Source organism: Brienomyrus brachyistius, unplaced genomic scaffold, assembly GCF_023856365.1.
Source record: "Brienomyrus brachyistius isolate T26 unplaced genomic scaffold, BBRACH_0.4 scaffold38, whole genome shotgun sequence".
Lineage (NCBI taxonomy): Eukaryota > Metazoa > Chordata > Actinopteri > Osteoglossiformes > Mormyridae > Brienomyrus > Brienomyrus brachyistius.
In genome coordinates, this window is record NW_026042313.1 from 3,596,545 (window position 1) to 3,624,413 (window position 27,869).

Consider the following 27,869-nt stretch of genomic DNA (forward strand, 5'->3'; position numbering starts at 1 on the left):
GAAGCTTTCGACTACATTTAATGTGACAAATAGTAGAAAAAAATAATACCGAACTCAGAATTTTGTGGTATTTACGCGCAGTCCTCAGGAGTAGTCGTATAGCCAAAAGTGAATAATTTTAACTTTTTTTAGTTATTTTACTTCTTCTCTCTATATTAACAAGTAGACGTGTGGCTAGTTAGAGTATTTTATTGGATGTAGTTCTTTGTGTAGTTTGATTATTATTACGCCTTCGAGTGCTTTGTGTCTTAAGTGCTATCATAATGTTTGCTTTACCTCCACAGTAAGCAAATGCATTTCGCCCGTAGGCTTAAAATAGTCTAGAAAATACATTCCTGTTATTTTAACATATTCTTTATTCTGAAATAGTTTTGCGAAGTGTCCAGTTTAATTAAAATAGATTTTGTTTGACGCACGATAGACTGTCATTGTAGTAATATAACAATATAGAAATCCGGGTAAGTAATGTCGTGAGGACAGTAAATGTGTTATTTTTTGTTTTAAATTGTTCTGTTAACTATCCGTCATGAGTGCGATACTATGCGATGATTTCAATTTATCTTATGAGGTTTAATGATTTTAACTAGTTTAAAATTTATTTGCTTTTGAATTTGCAGAGCTCAAAATGTCTCGACGAATCAGTCCTCTGAATGATGATTTTCACATATCGCCACAAAGACAGACAAGAGTACAAAATTAGAGATCAAGTACATCAGTCCGTTAAAAGGTAAGGTTTGCTAAAAATTTATGTGTTGTGCAATATCGCTCCATGGATTGATAAAGAATATATTATATCATTAAGCCGCCAAGCACCAAGGTTTCTGGAATCCATTACTTTTCTTAGCATTCTCCTTCTTCCAGCATAGAGTAAAAGGCAAAATATTGGCAACATTATTTAAAAACTAACCATGTAATGTTATAGTAGCACATTGGTTAGTTATTGGCTTTGAGTTGTATGCATTTAACATCACGAGAAAAACCTGTTTCCTGTCACATTTGTGATTTGTCTAGTCCATATTGATGTAATTTTTTTTTTTTTAAGGCCGTGGAGTGTTCACACTTGCTCCATTCTTGTACGGGGACTTTATTGTTGAATATAGAGGTGAATTGATTGATTTTACTGAGTCAAGCAGAAGAAGGGAAGTCTATCACAAGTCCTGCACAGTCTTTATGTTTGACTTTAAATGGAGTAGTCGGACATGGTGGTAAGCTGACAAATATTTACTAGTTGGTATCAATTAGCAATGTGCTGCAGCTAAAAACAACTTAACCTTTAAAAGCCATTGTAAAACAGGGGTTAACCTCAAGGTCTATCAGATAATTTAACCATTGTAAATGGAAATAACTGTACACTTGTACTTATTTTTGCTTTACAGCATTGATGCTAGTATAGAAGATGGATCGTTTGGCCGGCTAGTGAACGATGACCATCGAAACCCTAATTGTCGAATGAAAGTAATTAAAGTGGATGGAAGGCCACATCTGTGTCTTTTTGCATTAAGAGATATAAAAGAGGGAGAAGAAATAACCTACGATTATGGCACAAACGATTGGCCATGGAGAGAAAAGGTCTATTCGGTCAGTATTGCAATGGTTTGAAGCTAGGAAGAATCTACTATTGCTAAATGATGGGTCAATTGTGAAATTAACATTTTATCAACTTGTTGATTCTTGCCAAAAGCAATGTAAGGACAGTTTTCACAATATTGTTATTCAATTAATATGGTACATATTCATTTAGAAAGAACTTATGGGTCCTATGTTCAGTCAAACAACAGGAGTTATATGGAGAGTGGGAAGTGTGAAGGCATTGAAACAAGTTGTGATTACTGACTTATACAGAAACATACTGTAAATGATTGCATAGGTTGTTTCTATGGATTTTTTTTCCCGACTGTAACTTCAAGTATGCATATTCACTTAAGCTGTTGATCTCTTCACAGCATTTGACAAATGACACGACAGCAGACAAGACCGACAAGGATTCTGGCGAGACCAACCAAATGGTTACCGATGAAGATGACCGTTCGGTAACTTCTGATTCAGCTGGACAACAGGTAAGTGTTTTTATCTGTGCTCATCATGACAATAAGATAGTTGATGCTCACGTTCTTTATCATTTCAAGGTACCTTTAATGGAAGTCTTGCTCTACTGTAAAATAATTCATTATTTTTGCTCAATTTGTGTGAATGAACAGTGGTTTGTGACATTTTTCTAAATAGTCTGCAGAGGATTTAGTTACCACATTCTGATATCTCCAAAATAGTCGCTACATTTGCTTCCCATGCTCTGTCCTCATGATGCATGTTTTGGTCTGACTGTGTTTTTATACCCAGTCAGAGTAGTCATTGACCACGAAAATGTCCCCTTGAAGACCAGCAGGAAATGTGTGTAAAATGTCCCCACTAAGCATGTTTGAACTCCTGAGCTGAAACTTGCAAACACAAACACACTTTTAGACAAAACTAGCTTTATGGGGACTGCGTGAGGCACTAAAACAAACTTGTATTTTGCAGCTGAAAAATGAAATTTTGCAAATGCGTTATGTCCACTTCTCTTGCCTATTCTGCCTGCAACACTTTTTCATAAATTTCTTATTTTTTTAAATTAAGGAAGGTGTGTACCAGACACATTTTTACAGCATATCATGACGTGTCCGGCTGCATCGATCGCCTTTTGTATCATTTTTGCTTATGCTTGAGTTCTTCTCACTATTACTTGGATGGCTATATGGGATTTAGTGACAACACTGCTTTCTTAAGAAAACTGCATGATTGATTTTAATGCCTTCACGGCGTCCCCACAAAGTAAGCTTTGACTGATGTGTGTTTTGAAAACGATGTAAGTTGCCATTTTTATAGGAAAAGGGGCAAACTGTGTATCACGCCAATCCAAAGGTAGTGTGATTTTGAAGTTATTTACCTGCGTGTTCACTTAAAGCTGTTAACCTCTTCACAGCATTTGACAAATGACACGACAGCAGACAAGGCCGACAAGGATTCTGGCGAGACCAACCAAATGGTTACAGATGAAGATGACCGTTCGGTAACTTCTGATTCAGCTGGACAACAGGTAAGTGTTTTTACCTGTGCTCATCATGAAAGTTACGTAGTTGATGCTTGCATACTTTATCATTTCGATTTTCCTTAAATAGACGTTTCGCTGTGCTTTAGAATAATCCTTTCATTATTCCACTGCCTATCAAGTGCAGAGTTGCCAGAGGCTAGGGAACATCCCTGCTTCAATTGGCACAAGACAGGGAACAACCCAAGACCGGACGCCAGTCTGTCTTTTGAGTAAACACAATGAGGAAATTCCGACACCCAAGTTTAGCTAATGTGCCTGTCTCCCAGGGTGCAAACCCACACTGTCTTGGGGAGAACATTCACACACACAGTAATGGAGGCCAGATTCAAACCCTAACCCTGTGGGTGTAATGGAGCAAAGCTGCCCACACAATAATGATTAAGAAGCATAATTTGTGCAAATGCAGTCATGACACAGTGCATATTGTCCAGTCAGTGTGTTAAGAAAATATTCCGAATTTTCTATTGAAGTAAATTGAGTTGATATGGATGCTTATTAGATGTCATGTTGTTGAATACTATTGTTGATTTTGTTCAGTTCCAGTACTCAGATAGTGAAGCTGGTGCTAATGAATGTGTACCCAGACTCAGAAGAACATGGAGTATAAAAGTAAGGCATTTCAGTGATGATGACAGTGGCTTGTTTTTGGTCTAGATGTTGAGGTGAAGATCTGGATGTTGAAACAGTGGTTTTTGTATTGTAAATTTGGCCTTACATTTTCGTATCTAAAATATTGCTTTTTCCAGATGAATGAGTTCGTTCCTGAGGGTTCAGAGGAGCTCTTTGATTCCTTGTCAGAGAGTGGTGAGGACTATGTTCCCAACTCAAGTGAGGACAGTGAGAGCAGTTGCTCAAGTTTGTCAGCTTCCAAATCAAAACAGAAATCTCAAGACAGTGCCTCTTATGAGTTTAACTGGAAAGCTCCTGATAGTACTACAGTGGATATAGAAGTCAGCTGCAGTTCTGAGGAGATGGAAGATAATGACGATATGGCTGTTTTCACAAGTAATGTTAGGGAAGGAGGGAAACATGCTGTCCTGGTTTCTGCTGTAAAGAAGAAGTGTGGAGGCAGAGCATACAATAAAAGACACTACTGCTTGTATTGCATGCAACCATACAGCAAAATTGCAAGACACCTTGAACAAAAACACGAGAATTAGAGAGAGGTAGCAAATGCCTGTAGTTTTCCAAAGGGGTCAAAACAGAGGAGAATGCATTTAGATTTTCTCAGGAATAAAGGGAACTTTGCCCATAATGCAGCTGTTATTAGGACGGGTAAAGGACAGCTTGTTGCTTGCAAACAGCCACACAATGAAAGTAGAGGAGATGACTACTTGCACTGTGCATATTGTCAGGGATTATTTCTTCGAAAGATTTTATGGCGACATGTGAAACTGTAAATTTTGTCCTAAAGGCACCAAGTCAGTTCAGGGAAAAAATAGAGTGCAAGCACTTTGTGCTTTTGCAAAGCCTGCACCTTCTGAAGTCAGTAAACTCTTATGGAAGACACTTAGTGGCATGCAAGCTGATGAAGTCACGAAAGCCCTGAAAAACGAGTCACATAATTAAAATTGGGGAGCATTTACTTAACAAAAAAGGATCGAGTGATGCAGCACAAACCTGGATTAGACAGACTTTGTGAGAACTTGGAAGACTCTTGGTTACAGCCAAAAAATATACATCGCTAAAAACAATGGAAGATTTTATTAATCCCTCAAAATATTTGAAAGTTATCAAAGCAGTTCAGATCACATATGGATACCAAAGGGAAACCGAAAAATACAAAATCCCCCCCTCTTGCCCATAAACTTTGAAACAGCTTAGTGAAGCTGAGTAAACTCATTAAAGCTCAAGCATTAATTACATGTAATGAAGTATTGGAGAAGAAAGCCACAGACTTTCAAGAAGCCCACAAAGAGAAGTGGAATGAGCTGGTGTCTGCCACTGCTGGACGGAAAGCTGCAGAAATAAAGTGGAATGCACCTTCGCTATTACCATTTACACGAGATGTGCAAAAACTGCATGCTTATTAGGACAAAACACTGGATGAGTGTGTCTGCCAGTTGTCATCTGAGGCTTCGGTCAAGAATTGGTCTGCTCTTGCTAAAGCATGCTTGGCTGAAATAATATTATTCAACTGGCGTAGGGAAGGGGCAGTTTCAAGAATGCCCTTGTCGGCATTTCTCTCCAGGGACACCTCTGGCCATCATGATGACTTAGACTGGGCTCTTTCAGAGCTTGAGAAAACCTTGTGCAAACATTACTCCAGGATTATCATCAGAGGGAAAAGGGGCCGGCCTGTTCCTGTATTGCTTACACCTAAAATGTTACAAGCATTGGAGTTGCTAGTGAAGAACAGGGAGTCTTGTGGAGTGCTAGAAGAGAATGGATATATGTTTGCTCGACCATTAGCCATGACCCACATCAGAGGGTCACATAAGGAGATTTTCTCTTGCTTGCAATGCTTCCTGTCCAAAGGCATTGACATCAACGAAGCTACGAAAGCATGCTGCAACACTGTCAACTATTCTAAACATGAGCAACACTGAAATGGATCAGCTTGCCAGTTTTCTAGGCCATCGTGAATTTTACAGATTGCCAGAAAAAACACTGCAGCTGGCTAAAGTAAGCAAAGTGCTGATGGCACTTGAAAAGGGAAAAAATTTGGACCAAATTAACATTGATGATTAACACTTTTGATACATAATTATCAATACTGTGAAATTAATCTTTGTATGTTTCATGTGGTAAGTCTTGAAAGTGAAGAAGGTATAATTCAACAAAAATACCCAGAGTTCTGAGGTTAATAACTACTTCACCAGTGATGAAAACCATTTTATAACATTACATTCTTACCCTGGAATTAAACTTCATTATAAAAATGCTCCCCCACTGAAAACTACAGCAGTTTCTGGTTGCATAAAACTAGTTATAAAAACTGCTACCTAAAAATATAGGTTATCAGTTTCTGTCAGGATAAACCTACATGTAATAAACTGCCACCCCCATTAAAAGTATAACACGTCCATTCAAAAGTATGGGTAGGATAATTTGGCAAAGCAGCAAAAACAGACAGATGTAACTGAAAAATTCTACTACGGTAGCAAGTTCTGGAATGGCTCATAAAACATAAAACATTTTTAAATGTAAAACAGTTATTTAATCCTAAAAAATACATATGAAATATTAGATCTTCCTTGAACTTGAAACAGATGAGGCTGGTCATTAGCCAGCCTCGAACCCATGACAGTAACACTCTAAGCTACACCCTCAGCCTGAAGGGCTATGCAGCAGTCCAGGGAAAGTACAATGGGGCTGAAGGACAAGCAACAGGGAGGAGGAAGGTGGGATGACCAGCGACGCCTGCTGGCCGAAACCAGGAGACAAGGGCAAGATCAGATGAGCACCAACCCTGACAATTCGCCACAATATAACAATGACAGATTTAACAAATAATTCATCTAAAACATTGTAAGGAAGAGGACTCCCTTACTATTATTTTATTGTAATTGATGGCATGTTAATGATACACTCTATTTTAATAACAGTATTTTATTTAGCATTGTACTTTACCCAGGGATTTGCATAGAAGAACAGTGGCATACAAAGGTTTGCTTGTTGTTGGATCTTGAAGTCAATTGGTGGCCTTGTTTCAGATCCTGCGCAGTGGTTCCTCATCAAGGAAGGTGGTGGGGTCTGTGAAAAGGAATGGTGATTGAGGGAGAATAAGGTTACCAGTAATAATAATTAATGCAAAGAAGTGATTGTAAGATGTGGTCACTCACCTTTCTTGTGTTTCTCCAAGGTGTTTGGGCAAATATGCCCCCTGGGTCCAGACACCATTTAAAGGTTCCCGGAGAGACCATGGCTTAAGGGAGAGTGGGGAATCTGTTGTACTGGGGTTTTTGGGTTTTATAATATGGGGTTTCTGTAAGATTAAAGAGGAAGATATGTATTAATATGAAAATGTTAAATGTAGTTAAGTATTTATGTAGGTTGATGTGTTGTGTATTATGGTGGAAGGAGGGATTTAAGAAATTATCTGTGAGTGGAAGAATGGTTTAGTCTGAGACAGCTGAAAGTATTTAAGGCTGCCAGTTGTCATTAGAGGGTCTTCTTTGGTTCTTCTGTTGTGCTGTGAAGATGCTCGACGTGTGAAGTGCTTGTAAGAAGAGCTGCATGGAAAATAAAGATGTGTTGTTCCACTGCATTTGGGGAAGTCTTGCTCACTGTAAATCCAGCCACTGCGGGTCTCTATATGACAAACATTTTTGTGCGAAATAATGCGTAGCATGACATACCTCACTGCCTTCTAGTAGTTTCCTGCCAGATGAAGTCACTGGGTGCAAATCACATCTTTAATTATGTAATTGATTTTATAATTGCTTAAAAAGCACAAAAAATGAAAATTAGATAATTATTCCATGCCAAATTCAAGTTGACTGTATGAATCAGAAGCCAAAGAGTGAACGATGGTTGAGGAGGGAGTCATTTACTAAATATTTTCTGTATAAATTATGCCTAAAATATACATCAAGCGTTTTTATTAGTGAAAGTTTAAAAATAATAAAAAAAAATTTAACACTCACAAAAGGTATATCTGGGAGATATGGTCAGCTGGCTGGAGTGAGATTTTCAAGTTGAGGCAAATCTACACACACGTGCACATGCATTTCCATGTATGTACAGTCAAATCTCCATTATCCGGACCTCCAATACACGGGCACCTCCCTCTACCGGGCAGCTGAAGGCACACATATGCGTAAATTAGTTTTACACAACCAGCAGCTGTTAGTACAAACATAGGTTAAGTGCCGCAGCCTTGGGGCGTGACAGAGTGAAAGGGAAAGGAGACGTGGAATAAGGGAAGGTCGGGGTGCGATGGTATGCGCACACATGTGTATGAACGTTGTACTGTACTGTATTACTAAGTTACTGGCATTTCTTACTTACGTGCACCCCTCGGTCCCATTCTGCCCAGATAAGGGAGGTTTGACTGTATAACAGTCAGGAAACAACCTAAGAATGAACCGAACTAATTGTAGCAGGCCTGGAGCAATGCTCGGGACACACAAATGGATGATATAAAAAACAGGACAATTGACCGCTTCACTCACAAATGAGCAAAGAAAATAACATTCGGTACCTCAATCCAAAGCGCTCTAGTAGTAGGCAATTCACCTCACCAACGATGTTTGCCATCTCTGTAGCGATGACAGTCATCAGATCCTCATGGATATGAAGTCCGGAATCTCAAGACAGCTCGCAGATTCAACGCAGCTCCCACCCCACCGCTAGCAACAGTAGGAGTCTCGTTCGAAGCGCTTAGCATGGATAACTAACTCCAAAAGCTCCGTCGAGATTGCTCACGTTAACTCTTACAAACACAAACTCTGCGGGGTCTCTGCAGTCTGGTTCAAAAGTTCATTCAGTCCGAACACACTTCAGAACTAAAACAGTCTTTGACATTCCGATAAAGCGTCAGAATTGATATCAGCACCTTGCATTTCGTGGACAGAAGGCTGAATGTATCTGCTTCCAACAATAAGTCATTTCGTTCATAAAATGCATTTGGTGCAGCGATTGTACGAGGATCCGCAGACCCTCTGTGACCCCAGGTATTAATCCATTGGACTTTTAAGCTTGAATTCTACATGCAGGCTATTCGGTGTGTCTGATGTGAACTATTGGGGACAGTGTTGTTCAGCAGTAATGCGGCTGGGTAATATATCCGACAACAGTAGGGAATCATTGGCTAGGCTTAAAAATATTCAAAATGTAATAAAAAACAGTGATACCAATGAGTACATGCAAACGTGAAAGTATGAGCCCAGAAGCTATTTCTATTTCTATTACATTTAAATCATATGTTATTAAATTTAAATGACATTGAAATTAAAGTTAAACGTAGTTACAAGGGTTTGCAAAATCAAAGCCGGCGCTCCACCTTCTGGTCATTGAAATGTACTACACAGGCACGCACCCTCTACGTAAAGAAAATGCATTTCTTTTACTCACGAAATGCATTTTGTCTACAAAATGAAGTTCGTCCATTCAGTTCCAGTCCGTTTTCAAGGAGATCTTGGAACATTAGTTTACGTGCGTAAACAGTTGCTTACGTGTATAAGGTCTATAACCCAGTGTATAAATTTCATCGTTGTCGGACGATCATCTCAGTTTCACATTTTCTGCAACACGGATTAACTGCAAACTTCTTTTCGTCACCAAAATGTGCAAGATTAGTCTACTGTGTGGAGGTGTTTTATGAGCAGGGGGGCGTTACACGCAGTATCACCATCTCCAAATAGGTGCTCCGTCAGATATGATTCACCAAATGCCATCGTTAAAGCAGGGTCTGAGTGGAAGTTTGCTGGCAGTACTTCATGCGAAGTTCTGTCCATAATTTTCTCTCATTGGACCAGACTCTGCATCAGTGCCAGGAAACAAACAGCCCTCCTGCTCATGATGATTTCTGCAGCCCAGCTGCAGAGGCTGAGACAGGTACTGCATCACCTGTAGATCACACACCTTTCCACTGAGCAACTAGCCTGTGCCCATGGGCTAAGCTGAAGAAGAAGGTAAAGAAGTGGAACAAATGCCTGTACTCACCATGCAGCATTGTTTTTAGGTGTGGAACCTGAGGCAGACAGTGAGGGAGATGCTACTGAAGCTGTGGATAACAGACGTGACAGAGAGAGAGGAACAATACCGGTTCCATCAAATTGACAGGTCAGGTCAAAAGGTCACTTGTGGGCGGGGCTTGTGTAGGCGGGGTTGTGGTGGTACGATGTGACGTCACGGGAGTTGTATTTATTTATTATTTATTTCATTATTTATTAATTAAATTATGTATTAAATGATTTATTATTTATTTTAAATTATTATTTTATTTTAAATTATTATTTATTATTATTATAAATTATTTTAAATGATTTATTTAATTATAATTTTATTTTTAAATTATATTGAGGAGAGTGCTATATTGAGGAGAGTGCTTATGAGTGTGTGTGTTATTTTAATAAGTTATTATTTTGTCGGGCACAGCCGGGGCCGAGCGGGGGTGGGTTACCTGATGGAGCGTGAGCGTACGGCGTGTCTGGTGTTACGGTACCGCGGTAAGGTCCCGGGCTTTGGAGAATCAGCAAAGGCCTTAGAACCCTGTGTCTGGTGCGGTACTGCGCTAAGGTCCCCGCGGGCTCGGATAATCCTCGGAGAGAGCGATGCCGGGGAGCTGAGAGCCGTGCCGCGGCGCGAGTCTGATGCCGGAGAGCTGAGAGCCGTGCCGCTGCGCGAGTCTGTGACAAACTCTGAGAGACTGAGACTCTGGGAGAAAATGATAAAGTTGGAGCGAAGAATGAGAGGAGGAGGAGGTGGAGGGTCTGTCGTCCAATAAAAACGCTTGGCGGTAGTTTTGACAATGTATGTGTGTTTCTTCCTCACGCAGGCGTCTGTATTACATCAGCGTATGGTGCCACACTTTTGAAGGCCGTCTCTATCGACTTGGGCCATACATGCACCCCCAGTAAAATCAGTTTGAAGCTTTGTTCCCCGTATATGACCTCGCACAAGTACAGATATGAGTGCACCTGGTTAATTACAATTAAATAATCTAGTAAAGACACGCAAGCGTATTACATCAGCGTATGGGGCCATACTTTTGAAGGTCGTCTCTAACGTCTCGGGCCATACATCAAGTTGGACACCTCGACTCCCAGTGCTTAACAGAGAAACGATATGACTGCACCTGGGGAGACCCTCGGCGAGCGGGGAGGGGGGCCTTTTCCTCCTAGGGTAGAGGCGCCAGGCCTTATCACCCGTACCACGCCCCCACCAGCGGGGAATATATGGAGCTTTGCGATGTATGGGGAACACTAATTCTTAAAAAAATACAGACATGTCCAGCACTACCGAAATGAAAGATTCAGCCTCACCTTCTAAGACTCAGCAGGAGCAGGAGACCGTTATGCAGCCTCCGGGGGCTCCTAGGAAGATTGATACGGCAAGTAGACGGGTACCTATGATGTGCCCGTCGGAAGACCCGAGAGCTACCTGGGAGCTGCCCAACGGGGATAAACTGGTCTGCCTCTTTGACAACGCTGCGGAGGATCTGCGCGTCTTTCAGGTCATCGGAGACGGCCCAGACCCCACGAAAGACGACCCTTATCAGGTGTTTTTTTCTGAAACGGAATGGGGAAACTTGAAGACTATCGTTGCTCCGTTGATGGAGGAGACCCCCGACCCCGACATTCAGGTGGACAAGGGAAGAATGGAGATGTACTATAGAGATGCTCGTAAACAACGTAGCACCTTTATGAAGTGGGACGCGACCGGGGAGCTGGACAAGAGAATGCTGAATATATGGCAGCGGCCTAAATGCGACTGTTTTGGCCTGCTGATACCGTTTGTGATTTGGATGCGGGTGATTAAAGAAAAGTCCGGTTACTTCCAAGCGATGTTTAAGGAGAGTCGGGGGCGTAAGGAGATGCAAGAGATGAAAAAACCTACGCCGTAAGGATCACCCCCACCCCCTCTCCCCCTCACCCACCGTCGCTATATAAAGTGGACTCCGTTACAACCCCTTTCACAAACATCAACAACATCATGGCAGCATCAGCAAATTATAGCAACAGTGTGTTCTCCGACGACGAAAGCGGGGACAATGAGGCTACAACTGCAACACAGGCCTCTGATCCTGGGGATCTCCCACCAACACCAGCCTCTGACGCCGGGGAGCTCTCCCCGTCCCCTCCATCAACACCGGCCTCTGATCCTGGAGAGGACTCTCCGGCGCCTGAGATCTGCACGCTTCTCTCCAGACCGGCTCTCTGCCGTGGGATGCTGACTTGTATTAAGGCTATGATAGTGGGCCTTTTAGCCTCAGTCATCAGGAAACATCAAGAGAGAAACTGCTACGGTTGTGAAGTGCGGCACCCCAGTCAGAGACAACACCCTTGTTTGTTTCCCCCAGGTAGAAATTACTTTTACATACACTTTGACTCTGTGTTGCGTGACCTCTGGACCGACCGGCTGACACCCGCCTTGACCCACGTTCTGTCGACCCTGGGCATCGGAGCGGCCGTCGGCAGGTTGGAGGGGGCAGTGGAAGCTATCCTGTACGATCTGCATGAGGCCCGCGACGGCATGCTGGAAATCAGTCGACTGGAACAAGATCTGTTTGAACAGAACCCCTCCCTTAAGCAGCTCCTGGAAGAAGAATTTCTGACTCGTTGGGAGGCCTGAGAGTAAAACAAAAGCATCTTGTGATGGGGAACGGTATCGGGAGACTCTTACGACGGTTTATGTTAAATGTTTTTTTAGAAAAAGTTAGTCCGCTGTTGATGCATGCTATTGATAAAAACAAGAAAAGCGATTGTGGGGATGATCATGCTTGTTGCTGCTTTCATAGAGTGTTATTTGAGATTGCTCAAGTCGGAGAAAATTATCAGCGGGGGATGGATTTACTTACTCAGCTGATGGCAGAGGGAGAAAGACAATCCCCCGAAAGTCTCATACGCGCCTGTCTATCTTGTATCCCCGACAATGAATTTGACTGTAATCACATTTTTGTATTTTACGCTTTAATAGTAGATGTAGTTGCCTATAAATTTCATGATAACCAGCCTATCGATGTTAATCAGTTGCTTTCTACTCTGCATACATGTATCGTTGAAAAAGCCACTATATCCACCTTAATGCATGTGACATCGCTAATCTTCCTCAACAACTGTCACGGGTGTAACTAATTGTATACCTGCATTTTTAAAATATATATCTTTCACTAATTGTATACCGGCATTTTTAAAATATATATCTTTCACTAATTGTATACCTGCATTTTTAAAATATATATCTTTCACTAATTGTATACCAGTATTTTTTTAATATATCTTAAAAAATGTAACTTTCACAAATTGTATACCAGCATTTTTTTAAATGTATCTTTCACAAATTGTATACCAGCATTTTTTAAATGCATCTTTCACAAATTGTATACCAGCATTTTTTAAATGTAACTTTCACAAATTGTATACCAGCATTTTTTAAATGTATCTTTCACAAATTGTATACTAACATTTTTAAATATATATCTTTCACTAATTATATACTAATAAAAAAAAAAATGTAAAATTATAATAATAATAATAATAAAAAAATTTAAAACTTGAATACCAGTGTCTTTGTAAATAATAGACAAATATGTTGAGCAGGGTGGCCGAGTGGTTAAGGCGTTGGACTTAAGATCCAATGGACATATGTCCGCGTGGGTTCGATCCCCACCCCAGCTAAACTCTTTTGTAAAATAATAATAATAATAATACACAATATTAAATAATACACAAACTCTACACAATATGGGTTAAATACATAAAAAAAAAAACAGAATTTCACTGATGTTCACTCAGTCTGTTAACATCCCCCCCTCCACAGACAGCTATAAAACGGCACTTCGCCGCTCTCTCCCACTCACTGTGTGTGAAGCATGTCTGTTGCCAAGACTACAGCTCGCGTCTTGAGCCGTTCGTACTATGACCCCAGCCAGCCGGGGTCATACGGGGGTTTCTCCAGACTGAAGAGAGGGGTGGGTGGAAAAGTGAGTAGTGATGACATCAGAGACTGGCTGTCTATGCAAGACAGTTATACTTTACATAAACCGGTTAAAAAGAATTTCCCTAGGAACAGAGTGTTTGTACCGAGAGCCATGTATCAGTGGCAGGCCGATTTATGCGACATGCAAGGGCTGGCCAAATACAACGACGGGTTAAAATACCTCCTTACGGTGATTGATGTTTTTTCTAAAAAAGCCTACGCGCGTGCTATAAGAAACAAGACTGGGGAAGCTGTAAAGGAGGCCTTTGATTCTATTTTAACCGAGGGGGGCGTCCCCCTCAAGCTACAGACGGATGCCGGTAAGGAGTTTTTAAATGGGACTTTTCAGAAACTTTTAAAAACTCATAAAATCACCCATTTCACTACGGCTAGTGAACTTAAAGCTTCCGTCGTAGAGAGATTTAATCGAACGTTAAAAGAAAGGATGTACAGGTACTTTACGGCTAAAAACACTCGGAGATATGTGGACGTGTTGGACGATCTATTAAAGGGGTACAACCAGTCATTTCACAGCGCTATTAAAATGAAACCTTCCGAGGTCACGCTCGATAATGCTCATCTAGTATTTGATAATCTATACGGCCCTCTGAAGAAAAAAAGCACACGGCCACATTTTAAGTTTAACATAGGGGACACCGTGAGAGTCTCCAAGCACAGTCATATATTTGACAAAAAGTACGAGCAGACATTCACCGATGAGTACTTTGTCATATGCGACCGTGTGCCCAGATCCCCACCGGTGTATAAATTGAGGGACGTGCGCGGCGAAATACTAGAGGGGACATTCTATGAAGCGGAGCTGCAGAAAATCAAAATATCTCCGAGACGCACGTTCAAGGTCGAGAAGGTTATAGGCTCAAAGACCGACAGAAAGGGGAAAAAGTGGATTTTAGTACATTGGCAGGGTTGGCCCTCAAGGTTCGATTCGTGGATACCGCGGTCGGACTTGATACAGGTTTAATTTTTTAATAGAAAAGAGGGGGAAAAATGGAGGATCGCCCCTCTTTTTACCTCACGCTGCCGTCAAACTCTTGTCTCTCCATCTTCCCCGATAACAAGAGTTCGGATTACACTGTGATGTTATCGCGACCTATAGAGCTACGGGGGCCTTACGAGGTAGCGCTGGCTGAAATCATGTATTGTTACACATGGCGAAATATCACATACCCGGAAAATAGTTTTGAATTGCGGGATACGGAGGCGGAGGCAAAGAGAGAGGCCGATCCTTTAGTGGATCGGCCTTTCCTTTTTTCTCGGAAAATTAAAGTCGGCTATTATGAATCTCTGAAACAGATTGTGACAGAGATGGACGCTACGTTAAAAAAATTAGGTAGTGAAGTTTCCTTCTCATACAACGAGATTACACGAAGGGTTAATATAACGGGAAACCAGAAGTACAAGATCCAATTTAAACCTACTCTGGCCTACATGCTGGGCTTTGAGCCGGGTCACTGGTATAACCTAGGAGGAGGAGGTAGCGGGTCGACCTCACCCTACCCTGCCGACATTCACGCGGGATTCTACAATATGTACGTCTACTGTAACATTGTGGAACCGCAGCACGTGGGGGAATTTGTAGTCCCGCTTCTCAGAACCGTTAAAATAGACGGTGCGTTCGGCGACGTAGTCACTTTGCCGTTCCACAAGCTGCACTACGTACCGGTGAACAAGCAGAGCCTGCAGAATTTGCATATTGAGATAAAGAACGATCAGAATACTCTGATTAATTTCTCCTACGGAAAAACGATCGTCAAGCTACACTTTCGCCCCGTTTAAAAACAAAACAAGAGAAAGCGCACGTGGTGGTGGTGGTGGGGGGAGCATGGCGTACCACAATCCTCAGAGATTTATTTCGTATTACACCAGTCAGGCGGGACATGGGCTCCCCGGTTTTGCGGGGGGCCCAGTGATGTACGGGCGTGGCTTGGGCTCCATGCTCAGTAGGGCTTTTAGATTTGTTTTACCCTTTCTTAAGCGTGGGGTCGATATAGCAAAACCTCATTTGAAATCGGCGGTCAAAGGAATAGGATCGGATCTCGCCAGCTCTGTAGTCAGCGGCCGTTTTACAAACACAGCTGACCCCAAGCAGGAAGGGTCGGGTCTGCTGTTCCTCTCTCGGAGGAGGGGGAGTAGAACGAGAGCCCAGGCCCCTCTACCGCAGCACCAAGGTCATCGGAGAAAAAAAAATAAACTTGGCAGAGCCGTGAGGATTCCCAAGTCTCGACAGGCTAAGAGAAACAGGAAACCCCCCGGGGACATATTTTAAGAGAGAGAGAGAGAGAAAACACCAAGTAATCAAGAATGGCTCTAGCTCACCGCCTCTCAGCAGAATGCACCAAATCTGAGCTAGATCTATTTGCGGCCCCTATGACGCAATTATCCATAGATCAGACCAATTATGTAGAAATCAACCCATTAAATTCCATTACCGATCAGGATGTTTTGGATTTCCTAATACCGGGGTCGGGCAATTTCTATCTGGACCTCAACTCTACACTGCTATATCTAAGGCTCAGGATCGTTAGGGCCGATGGAGCCCCCCTGGTTGACGCCGACCCCTGTGGTATTATACAGTACCCGCTAAACAGCATATTCTCTCAGCTGGATGTGAGTCTGAACGACGTCCTGATCAGTTCTTCGTCGGCCACGCACCCCTATAGGTCATTCATAGAGACCCTGCTCAATTTTTCTACAGATACGCTAGAGAGTCAGTTTTCGGCAGGGCTCTGGTACAAAGACGTCGGAGCCGATTTGGATAGCGTGGACGTCTCCGCGCAGGGGCCTAATGTGGGGTTGCAGAAGCGAGCCGCCTTCTGTAGAAACTCTAGGGAATTTTCTGTAATGGGCCCTATACACGCAGATATTTTTTTCAGTGAACGGATGCTGTTAAACAATGTGGATATACGCTTAAAGTTTGTAAAGGCTAAAAGCGACTTTAGCCTCATGTGTAGAAATGACACCGATTACGAGCTGAAAATACTGAGGGCCAGCCTGTTTGTGAAAAAAGTGGAGGTCTCCCCGGCGGTGTCACTGGGTCACGCGGCCGCTCTCCTGAAAGCAAACGCCCTGTACCCTATAAGCAGGGTAGTCGTTAAAAATTATACGCTGCCCGCGCAATCGCGGGTCTGCCCGCAGGACAACCTCTTCCTGGGCAACTTACCGCGCTACATCGTTTTGGGGATCGTGGACCACGCCGCGTTCGTGGGCACGCGAAACAGAAACCCGTTCAGGTTTCAGCATTGTGACCTGGAATTTCTGAGCCTCTCCGTCAACGGCCGTCACATACCCAGCAAACCGTTCCAGCCCGATTTTAACGCGAGGCAGTCGGTCAGAGAGTTTTACAACCTTTTCCTGGCTACAAACAGGCATTTAAGGGATTCGCCGTTATGCATTAACCGCGAGGATTTTGAAAACGGATACTCGCTATTTGCTCTCAATCTCTCCCGAGACGACGAGCTGGACGGCGGTACCCTGTCACCCGCCATCAGCGGCACGTGCCGTCTGGATTTAAGGTTCAGAGCCCCGCTACCTCGAACCATGAGTCTCATCGTCTACGCCTGCTTCGACAGCGTGATTGAAATAAACGCCAAGAGACAGGTTTTGGTGGACTTTTAATCATCATCATGAACACTCACCAGCTGGAATGCCTTTTACGCCCCCTGCTAGGGGATGCTTTTGGAGGCGTGTGGCCTAGCGATTTATTACCCGCCCGCATAGAGACCAGGCCCGCTTTTCTGGTCGCAAACACGCATGACCAGAATAGAGAGGGTGAACACTGGATCGGGATAATTTTGGAGCCCCAAGAGGGCAAAGCCTCCTTCTTTGATTCTTACGGTTATCCCCCCGATTCCCCTTACTACCCAAAGAGTTTTATGCGCTTCTTGGGGATGCACGCTACCGAAATAAGGTATAATACGCGTCAAGTTCAACCCGACTTTTCTTCCACGTGCGGGGCCCACGTCGCCTTTTTCCTCTACCACCGCTTCAAGGGCCTTTCATTTCAAGAGACTATGATGTTGTACTCTGACGACTTGAGGAAAAACGACGCTCTAGTATCCAAGTTTATCAAGAAATATCACAAGTGTATTAGCCGTGTTAATGCTGATAAACTTTCAAAGCTGCAAAATGTATGTTCCTTAAAACTATTTAAAGATTGTTATGGTTGTTAGATTAATGATGGGGGAAAAAAAATAAAAAAATTGTTATGGTTGTTATATTAATGTTGGGGTAAAAAATAAAAAATAAAAAAATTGTTAGGGATGTTAGGTTAATGTCGGGGGAAAAAATAAAAACGTGACACCTTTTATTCAATAAATTTAACATTTTATTAACAGCTACGTTACAGGCATTTTAATTTTTTTCCACACGTATATAAAACACTTAATCGCTGTAATCTATCCACGGAGCATAAGGAGTACCCTTTATAGGCCATAAACGATATTCAGGGGAGGAATCGCGCGGCGTGTGAGGGGTTCCCGCGAGCGGGGGTGGCGAGTCGTCCGCAATACGTTTTCTACGTCTCCCGAGCTTCTGTTTCACAGGAGGGGAGGAGGGTGGCGGGGGACCCCTTCCACCGTAATCTTTAAGATGGCTTAGGGCTTTCCTGGCTTGGATGTTACCCACGCTCGTGAGGGGTATGTTTAATTCGGATATCACGTTTAAAAAGGGATCCCAGCCTTTAGGATATTCGACGGTGTGGGATTTAGGCTGTGATAAAGTTTTCATCAAATCTAAAATATGGGAACCTTTAATGGGTCTATCTCTGATGATGAGTTCACCCGACTGGGTCCAACGTACCGCCCCGTCGGAATCGAGCAGTTTCTGCATGATGTACCCCACGTTCTTTCTAGCCCTGGGAGCCACTTGCTGGACAACTTCCTGTACAGATTTGTCCCTAGTCGCGTTGCCGCTGTCAGGCTGTCTCCCCTCCTCCTCCTCCTCCTCCTCCGTTTTTTCTTTCCGCTCAGTAAGGACAATTTCTCGCCCCTGATGTTCCTCTTTTCGGACTAGATTCAGATACCTCTGTAGCAATTGATTGTATCTCTTTACTTTTTCATGCAAATTCATACCCGGCTGATTTATTAAACCGTGCATCTGGTTTTCAAGTTCGCCCTGGGCCGATTCGCCGATGGTATGCGGGGTCCCCCTCTGGGTCAGCGTACGGAGTTGATGGGGGGTCAGCATGAACATTTTTTTCACTTCGCTCATGTTGGTAAAAAGCTAATTAGCCGTCTTACCGGGAAAACAGGCTTGTGACGAATGGCAGAGCCACTGATAAGAGCGGTAGTAAGAATCCTCCTCTTTGAAGCACTGCCTTGCGTTTCCTAGCAACGCTGTTTTTCTTACAGGCGAAAAGTTTAATCAGTCTTTTCTGTTTCTTCAGCTTTTTAAATTGAGCCACGGTTAAAGGTATACGGCCTCTTATGAGATTGAGACAGATTTCGGAGAGAGCCAAAATTATGTCATTAGATGGGTCAGCCGTAAGAATCTTTTTACGTTTCACCCCCCTCGTCCTCTGTAAAACTTTAAGGGTCGGCAGGTGTTTCCTGAGATGATCGGACATAGCTTAGTAGTGATAAATCAATGGCTCGCCGGTAGAAAGACGACGGGTAGCGACCCCGGTAATAATCCGGTCCTGAGTCGGAACTCTTCTGGGCACGTGGCTCTCAAATCGACCAATAAATAACCGTGGGGTGGCCCTGTCGCCTCTTGATAAGAATCTAGAAAAAACTTTTTCTGCCAAGGAAACATCTGCTGAGCTAAAACTTTGATTTGCATTCTGTCTCGCACATTCTTAAACAGACAATAATAAGTAGTATTTAGGGCTATAGTCCTGCTGTACTTGCCCTGGTGAAATACGTTCTGCACCAGGTAGATGACCGAGATTTGTCGGTGATGTCTGAACCTCGTGAAAGCTTCTGCCACGAGTTTGTTTTCGGACGCGCTGTCCATCAAATCATCGATGATTATCAAGGAGCCTGAGGGGAAGCGTTCCTCGTCCTCCCAGCTTTTAGGAAGCCCTTGTATAAATTCAATTTCGGTGATCCGATCGCGCAGTTCATCATACAGCGGCTGATGGGAAGCGAAACACCACACAATTTTTTTAACGGGGGCCCCTATGAAACAGTGACTCTGATTTAAAAGCATTTCTTTAGTGAAATAGGTTTTCCCCGAAGAACTCGCCCCTGCGATTATAGCCGTAAACGGCAATTCTAAACGGTGATCAAAGTCGACCTCTCTCACGCCGCTACCCATCGTCTTGCAAAAAAAAACTGATGAAACGGAAAATACTGCCCTAATCTTTTAAATCTTTCCGCCCGCAGACACACACACACACACACACACACACGTGCAAACTGGTGCTGCAGGGGTGTCAGCTTTCACAGACACAGAGTGCGTGGGTGAAAGTTTTAATAGAAACTCTTGTGATAAATGTACAACACATTTCAGTACACAAGTTTGAAAATAAAAACATACACAAGTTACATTTTAAAAACAACTTTAGAAAAACTTTTCAGTTTAAAACATTTGTACATCTTTGATTAAAAAAAACATCTTTAGAAAAACTTTTCAGTTTAAAACATTTGCACAACTTTAGAAAAACTTTTCAGTTTAAAACATTTGTACATCTTTAGAAAAACTTTTCAGTTTAAAACATTTGCACATCTTTGGAAAAACTTTTCAGTTTAAAACATTTGCACATCTTTGGAAAAACTTTTCAGTTTAAAACATTTGCACATCTTTGGAAAAACTTTTCAGTTTAAAACATTTGTACATCTTTGATTTTTAAAAAACATCTTACTATAAACATTTTAAAACAGTTGTACATCTTTGATTTTTAAAAAACATCTTTGGAAAAACTTTTCAGTTTAAACAAATGAACATGTTTGAAAAAACTTTAACAGGTTTTTAAAGACCATGCTGCTAGTTTTACATTTCAGTAACCAAAAGGCAGAGTTTCCCCGCTAGTCAGCAATCTGCGTTTGTCGTAGACGACCCTGACCTTTTTATCTAGAGGCCTATTAAACAGGCGAAAACTTTTCATGTCGCGTTCGATTTTGTTGTAGTGCGTCATTATAGTGGGGTTATTCCTACAGCCTCCGATGTAGTTTTCAATCAATCCTATCATACTGTCAAAGTTTACCTTTTGACAGGTTTCGTAATTTAGAGTTATACCCTTACATTTCATTTGTGTTTTCCCGTTGTTGAGTCGGTAACAGTAACTTTTTGGTCCCAGCGCACCCCACGAAGCAATGTATTCGTCTGGGGCTAATTCGGACGTCAGCTCGCCCAGGTAATTGCCTAAGGTCGGCTCATATTCACCAGGCCTGCTTATGTACACGATGCTGTCGGTGTCGTGATACAGCACCCTCCGCCCCAATCTTTCCAGTTCTTTGTAAAGCGTCAACCGGCCCCAAGCGGTAGTTTGACAGGCTATGAATATGTTAGTCTTTCCCGGCGGTACTTTGTAGGAAGACTTGTAACGCCAGCGGATGAGGGCGACCTCGTCGTTGACAAACGCGAAGCTGGAAATCTCATACAGGTCCGAGCAGAAAAAATTAAAAAACTCCCCCGGGTCAGACACTAAGCATGTCTGGAGCATGTTGCTCCTCTGCGCCAGTTTACCCCACAGCGAGTTAAGCAGAAGTTTGGACACCTGCCTCTTCCCCTCGTTAGACACTATCTTATCGGGCTCCAATTCGATCCCCTCACGCTCGAGATAGTTTTTTATGTACCCCCTGCGACCCTCGTCATCGGTCGCGTCGTCGGGGTAGCCCGAAGCCTGCTGCTTCACTTTGAGAAAGGTTTTAATGTAATCTCTAAACAGCTCCCCGCTGGTCTGGGGAAAATGCCACACTTCGTGCACCTTCACGACCGAATACCCCCTCTCTAAAGCCATATTTACCTCCGCTGAAACCCAGACACCTGTCAGCTCCCGCTCTGCGTCGGAATGCCCGCAGGCCCCCTCCTGTCTGTTCTCGATCGCGCATGTCCTGCAGAGGGTAAACACTAGTTTCCCATTTGGCAGTCTGCTGGGTAGGACGGGGAAAAACAGTTCGCGGGGGGTGTTGACCGTGGCTTTGATCAGGCCAAAGTATTCATTCAGAGGCTTAAAATTCGAATGAATGATTTCAGGGTGCCCCACGGGGAATTCACATTTAGCCAGAGTGTACGGGTACAGCGACGTGAAATCCACGTAGTGGACGCGCTCTTGCCCCGTGACGTCGTAACGCAGGCGAATCGCCGACGTCCTACCCCCAAACAGCGCTTCTCGCGGCCTTAGGGGCTCAGGGGGCTCGAAGTCTGACAGGAAACGCTGTACCTGTGGGTCGTGAGTTTTAGCGTGAGCCCATTCGTGTTCCCAGATAGATTCCACGTTCATATTAAACTCTTGGCGCAACGCCTCGAGTTTTTCCCTTGTTTTAACATACAGGGCACCGAAGCTCTCACGGGTCAGGGGGCAGATATCGTGTTCGTTGTTGCAGGCAGGACAGCCGTGAAACTGACAACCTAGAAACTCGAAAGCCCATTTCTCCCCCTCTATCTCGGCGTATCCGTCTAGGTGAAAGCGTCCCACACGCACTTCACCCCCGCGCAGCGCGTGTCGAATTTCGATGCCGCGCGTGCGCCCTATGAATTCCAGCCACTGGATGGACACGTTAGAATAACTTTTGTATTGCCTCCTGTAATCCCATACATCCGGGATCGCGATCGTATCTCTGGGGAGGAAATTTGTCCTGTAAACCAACAACGCGGCCGAAGCGATGGTGGCCGCTGAGAAGGGATCGCATCCCGTGAGCGTTTTAAACTCCCGCAGGAAGCGCAAGCAGCCCTCTCTCAGAATCTCCACGTCGTTTTTACAGTAAGCGATCATCTCTTTGTGAAAATTAAAGGTCTGGTGCTTTACACTGTCGTACCATTGATAAAACTTGTCGCGTTCTTTGCCGGACATTTGATCGGGCCCAAATTGATCGGGAGGGGGGTAGGGCCCCACGTAACTAAAGTTTTCCATGTCTGTGAAATGATGCGGAAAATAGCCTTTTCGCATCTGAGTCGAGCATCCCATCGCATCGGGGATTTTTCTCAAAGGCATGCTTAGAAAGGAGTGACTGTCGATGTACCTTTGCTCAAACACGCTGTCCAGGATGAGGATGATTTTATTCCCCTGTGACACCACACGCGGTTCCACGCCTTCCTTCACCATCGCGTTCAGTACGATGTAATTATCGAATGCCTTTCCGTAGTGACTAATGAAACAGACGCCTCTATAGAAGGGCGCCCTGAAATGTCTGAGAAACTGTAGCGCGCAGTCGGGCCCCTCGGCGGTCATTGTCTCGTTCTGATCGGAGATGGCGCACACGTAAACCGGGATATGGGTACCCGACCTCTGAGATGTTTCAAAATCAAAAAACACATATTCGGGGGCCTTTTTACTCCCCTCACCCCTTTCGGGGGCCTTTTTACTCCCCTCTCCCCTTTCGGCCCGTTCCCCTCTGTTAGGCTTCTCGGGAGGATTTAGATAGCAGAGATGTGGGGTGGATATGTCTGATTCTGGTGTGTGGAGTTTAGCGTCGCAGATATTACATTTTACTGCTTTACACGAGTGCGGTTTTGGGTTCTCGGGACTTTGGTAGTATCTGAGCCCGCAAGCTTTGCATTTTCTGAACTTGTCACAGGGGCTAGCAAGCTCCCCCCTAACTGGGCAGACCAGCGGCGTACGGTGACGCTCAAAGCACGTGTCATTTAAGCATCTGAAATTACAGCGCTCACACAGTATCATTGGTGTACTTTCACCTTCTTTGCAATTAGTCTGACAGACGTTGCAGAACTTTTCGCAGCGATGAGATTGAGGCGAGTCGTACCCTTTGAAACAGCTCGTGCAAACGTAGCCCACCCCTAAGAACCCCTTTACGCTTTTAATGCCGTAAAAATGCTGATCGTGTAAAAAGAAATACACCAGCCGTCTACCGTCGGTAGGTGTGGGTGTCTGGTAAATTTGGAGATTGTTTGAATAAGGTTGTTGATAATACACCACTGCTTTGCAATCAATGATTTTCTCGAAATTGATAATGTCATTCAAAGCGACTGTGTGGTCGGGGCTGAATCCCGCTTTCTCCTGTAACTCCAGGCCGAGCTTTTCAGCCTCGGCGTCAGTGAAGTTTTCGTGCAGCAGATGCGCCAAGTTTATGGCGAAACACGCGTTGGTGTTGTTATTAATGATAAACATGTGTCTGGCTTTTTTAGAAATTATTTCTGAAGCTAACATGGTCTGTAGTTTACGTTTGTTTCCAACGCCCCCGCCGCGTGGGATATTTATTACGTCTACGATTACTTCTAGGTTGGAATCGTTTAAAATCTCTTGATTAGACTGCACCAGGCGATCCAGCAGTTGCTGCAAGTCTGTCAGCTCCCCCTCCCCATACCGTACAATTTGCGACAGCTCGTCGTTTAAAAAGTCAGCGCGCAGGGTGACCTGTATATAAGCTCCCCATGCGGCGTAAGGTATCGCCTCATTCACAATATTTTGAAACCCCTCGATTACATTTTCATAGTACTCGCGGAAATTGCCTTCGTTTCTAGGATGGGGGATATTTAGAATCCGTCTAATCTGTACGTTATTGAATCTGCGCCGATGAATGACCCCGTCAGGCTGGGGGTCACCGATACCACCGCCACCTTCCTGTTCAACATTTTCAAATTGTCCCAGCCCCAATTCATTTTCAATCTCCTCAGCATCGAGAAGAAATTCTGCGTCTGACAAGGCCTCCCACAATTCAGCATCTGCGGGGGACCATGCGACCTCGTCGCTGGGGGGGAGCCCCCCTTCTGCTTCAGAGCCCCTTTCATTTAACATGCTTCTTAATGTCTCTAGGGATGGCAGAAAACAGGGCTCTTGGGCCACTGTTTCATCGGCCGCCGCGGGTGGCGAGTCGTGTTGAGCAGAGTAATCCTCATCATTTTCATTATTAGCATTGTTGATAATGTCTATTTCATTTAATAAGGCTTCGGGTATAGCCGGTGGTGGTGATGCTCCGTCCATACCTGTTGATTCAGGTCTCTTGTAGATTTTCTCTTGACCGGTCAGCGCACTCTCTCTCTTGTACATAGAATAAACAGAGAATACCTATTATTAGATTGTTAATTTAATTTGATTTAATTAATTAGCATTTTTATCACGCTAATAAAAGAAATAATATACTCACCGGGTAAGGCCTGGATGAAACTTGTGGCTCTTTGGCTGGCAGGAAGGGTAAGACCTCGAAGATACTTGTGCCTCTGCCCTAGGAGGAATAGGCCCCCCCGCTCGCCGCAATATCAACCGGGTGCAGTCATATCGTTTCTCTGTTAAGCACTGGGAGTCGAGGTGTCCAACTTGATGTATGGCCCGAGACGTTAGAGACGACCTTCAAAAGTATGGCCCCATACGCTGCTGTAATACGCTTGCGTGTCTTTACTAGATTATTTAATTGTAATTAACCAGGTGCACTCATATCTGTACTTGTGCGAGGTCATATGCGGGGAACAAAGCTTCAAACTGATTTTACTGGGGGTGCATGTATGGCCCAAGTCGATAGAGACGGCCTTCAAAAGTGTGGCACCATACGCTGATGTAATACAGACGCCTGCGTGAGGAAGAAACACACATACATTGTCAAAACTACCGCCAAGCGTTTTTATTGGACGACAGACCCTCCACCTCCTCCTCCTCTCATTCTTCGCTCCAACTTTATCATTTTCTCCCAGAGTCTCAGTCTCTCAGAGTTTGTCACAGACTCGCGCAGCGGCACGGCTCTCAGCTCTCCGGCATCAGACTCGCGCCGCGGCACGGCTCTCAGCACTCCGGCATCGCTCTCTCCGAGGATTATCCGAGCCCGCGGGGACCTTAGCGCAGTACCGCACCAGACACAGGGTTCTAAGGCCTTTGCTGATTCTCCAAAGCCCGGGACCTTACCGCGGTACCGTAACACCAGACACGCCGTACGCTCACGCTCCATCAGGTAACCCACCCCCGCTCGGCCCCGGCTGTGCCCGACAAAATAATAACTTATTAAAATAACACACACACTCATAAGCACTCTCCTCAATATAGCACTCTCCTCAATATAATTTAAAAATAAAATTATAATTAAATAAATCATTTAAAATAATTTATAATAATAATAAATAATAATTTAAAATAAAATAATAATTTAAAATAAATAATAAATCATTTAATACATAATTTAATTAATAAATAATGAAATAAATAATAAATAAATACAACTCCCGTGACGTCACATCGTACCACCACAACCCCGCCTACACAAGCCCCGCCCACAAGTGACCTTTTGACCTGACCTGTCAATTTGATGGAACCGGTATTGTTCCTCTCTCTCTCGTGACACTTCTGTCCTCGATGAGGTCTCAGAGACCAGCATCAAGGTACTGAGTTTAGTCTTAAGGGGGGCATTTTCTCAGACAGGATTTAAATTAAGCCAGGGGTTGGCATTAATCTGGAATAGTTAATCATGGTTTTAAAAATGGCTTTCTGAATCACAGACTAATTACTGATTACTGCACTATGGAGTACTGACTTGAAGTAGACAAGATCAATTTAAAATCACCCATACTAGTCTGAATCAGATGGACTGAGGTTGTCTTTAAATGCCTGTGTATTATAGGCCGATGAAGAACCTGATCAGCTGGATGAGTCACCAACTGGAATAATGGAGAGCCAGCCAATGTTGGAGACCATCCAAACTAATGACCATCCAGAAGGTTCTGATGAGGGATCACACACATCTACCCCGAATATGTGAGAACATTTCACCTTGCCTTTTTTTTTCTCTCCTTTAAAACTTACATCTGCTTCTATGTCATCTGATGTGAGACATCTCTGCATTAAATCTGCATTTATTTGACCATACATATGGGCTTTTCTTGTTTCAAGGACAAAACGATGTGGACAGAATTCAAGACCTGCAAGGAAATACACTGTTCCCATCTGCAGAAGCAAGGGTGGCAGTCTCGGCCGGTACTGCTCAACAGAACAAAAGACTCTCTCTCCAGGATAGGCTAGCGATTGAATTGAGCAAAAGTTAAAATATCTTAAGGAACAGCATGAAATTAAAATGAAGATCCTCCAGTTACAATTGGAAATGCAACTGTCTCAAATGTCTCAATGTCAGAAACAAAATAAATAAATATTGTTTTAATTCATGTTGGATGTTATGGCTGGTTCTGTATCATACCAGACAAAATATACACTTTAGCTTTTAAAATACATTTGCTTTTTGAATAAGAAAATGTATTTTATCCGTGTAGAATGATGAAAGTCTAAAATGTCTACTTAAAGTGGCACAATGCAAAGACCTTCTCTGCACTGTTGTTCTCTTCTCTTGGAGGATCTGGGCATCCATGCGTTTCAGACAGTTGTGAAGGACAGCTGTTGCAGTGATTGCAGTGCAGCAACTGCTTAATTTGAAAATGACTCTTCCACACACCAAACGTGCTCTACTAGATCACTAGTGTGCGTATGAGCCTGGTTGTAGTGACATCACTCAGCTGTTGAGAGCATGATGTAAACACAAAATTCTTCTGAGCATTCCCACTGTCATCAAGCAATATTCCATTATGCTCTCCTCTTTCAAGCTGAGTATACAGAGATGATTTAAGGGAAATTCACAAATCATGAGTTGCATCTTTCTAATGTGCAAGGATGTTTGAAAACTAACTAATCTGTGTGTAGACCTTGGGCAAGTATGGGAAAAAAGTTTTTGCGGTTCCTATATTCCTCAGCATCTGGAGTAGAGGGATATTTTATGGGAATATGAGTTCTGTCTATGCAGCCTATGATTACTGGGAGGTTCCCATATTCATGCAACTGTACCTTGTACTTAGTCTGGGATGTAGCATCAGAGAAGATTATGTAATGTGCTCTTAATTCACACGTGGCCCTGTATACTCTGTGAATGACACTACGCCAGTCCCCAGTTTCTTGGTTAAAATGCGCCACACGCCAAAAACCTTAAAGTTATAAGCACCTGGACACAAGACGAAACACTTTCTTTCTTTCGCTTCACTTTCCTGTAGTCCTGCTTAAGTTTTTTTATTTTCAAGCTGAATTGTTCAGTGTTTCGTGTGTGCTCCATTTCTTCCAAGCGGCTTGCTATTACGGCAAATACTTTTTTAT

At 43.4% G+C, this 27,869-nt stretch overlaps 1 protein-coding gene and 1 non-coding gene across 6 annotated transcripts; both read left to right on the forward strand.

The window, feature by feature from the left end:
• LOC125722457 (uncharacterized) lies at window positions 1-27,869 on the forward strand. Of its 5 annotated transcripts, none has more exons than XM_048998619.1 (8): window positions 1-1,205; window positions 1,377-1,578; window positions 1,944-2,057; window positions 2,960-3,073; window positions 9,717-9,772; window positions 26,075-26,119; window positions 26,359-26,488; window positions 26,628-27,869. In XM_048998619.1, exons 1-7 carry the CDS (start codon window positions 1,171-1,173, stop codon window positions 26,402-26,404), a joined length of 612 nt encoding a protein of 203 aa, XP_048854576.1. In that variant the 5' UTR covers window positions 1-1,170; the 3' UTR covers window positions 26,405-26,488; window positions 26,628-27,869. The 5 variants fall into 5 exon arrangements, with proteins under 5 accessions (XP_048854576.1, XP_048854574.1, XP_048854575.1 ...); XM_048998617.1 differs by having other exon boundaries at window positions 1-727; window positions 1,043-1,578; XM_048998618.1 differs by having other exon boundaries at window positions 1-1,578; window positions 26,359-26,492.
• Window positions 13,292-13,374, forward strand: trnal-uaa (transfer RNA leucine (anticodon UAA)). The gene has a single exon. It is a non-coding gene; the product is annotated as a tRNA-Leu (tRNA).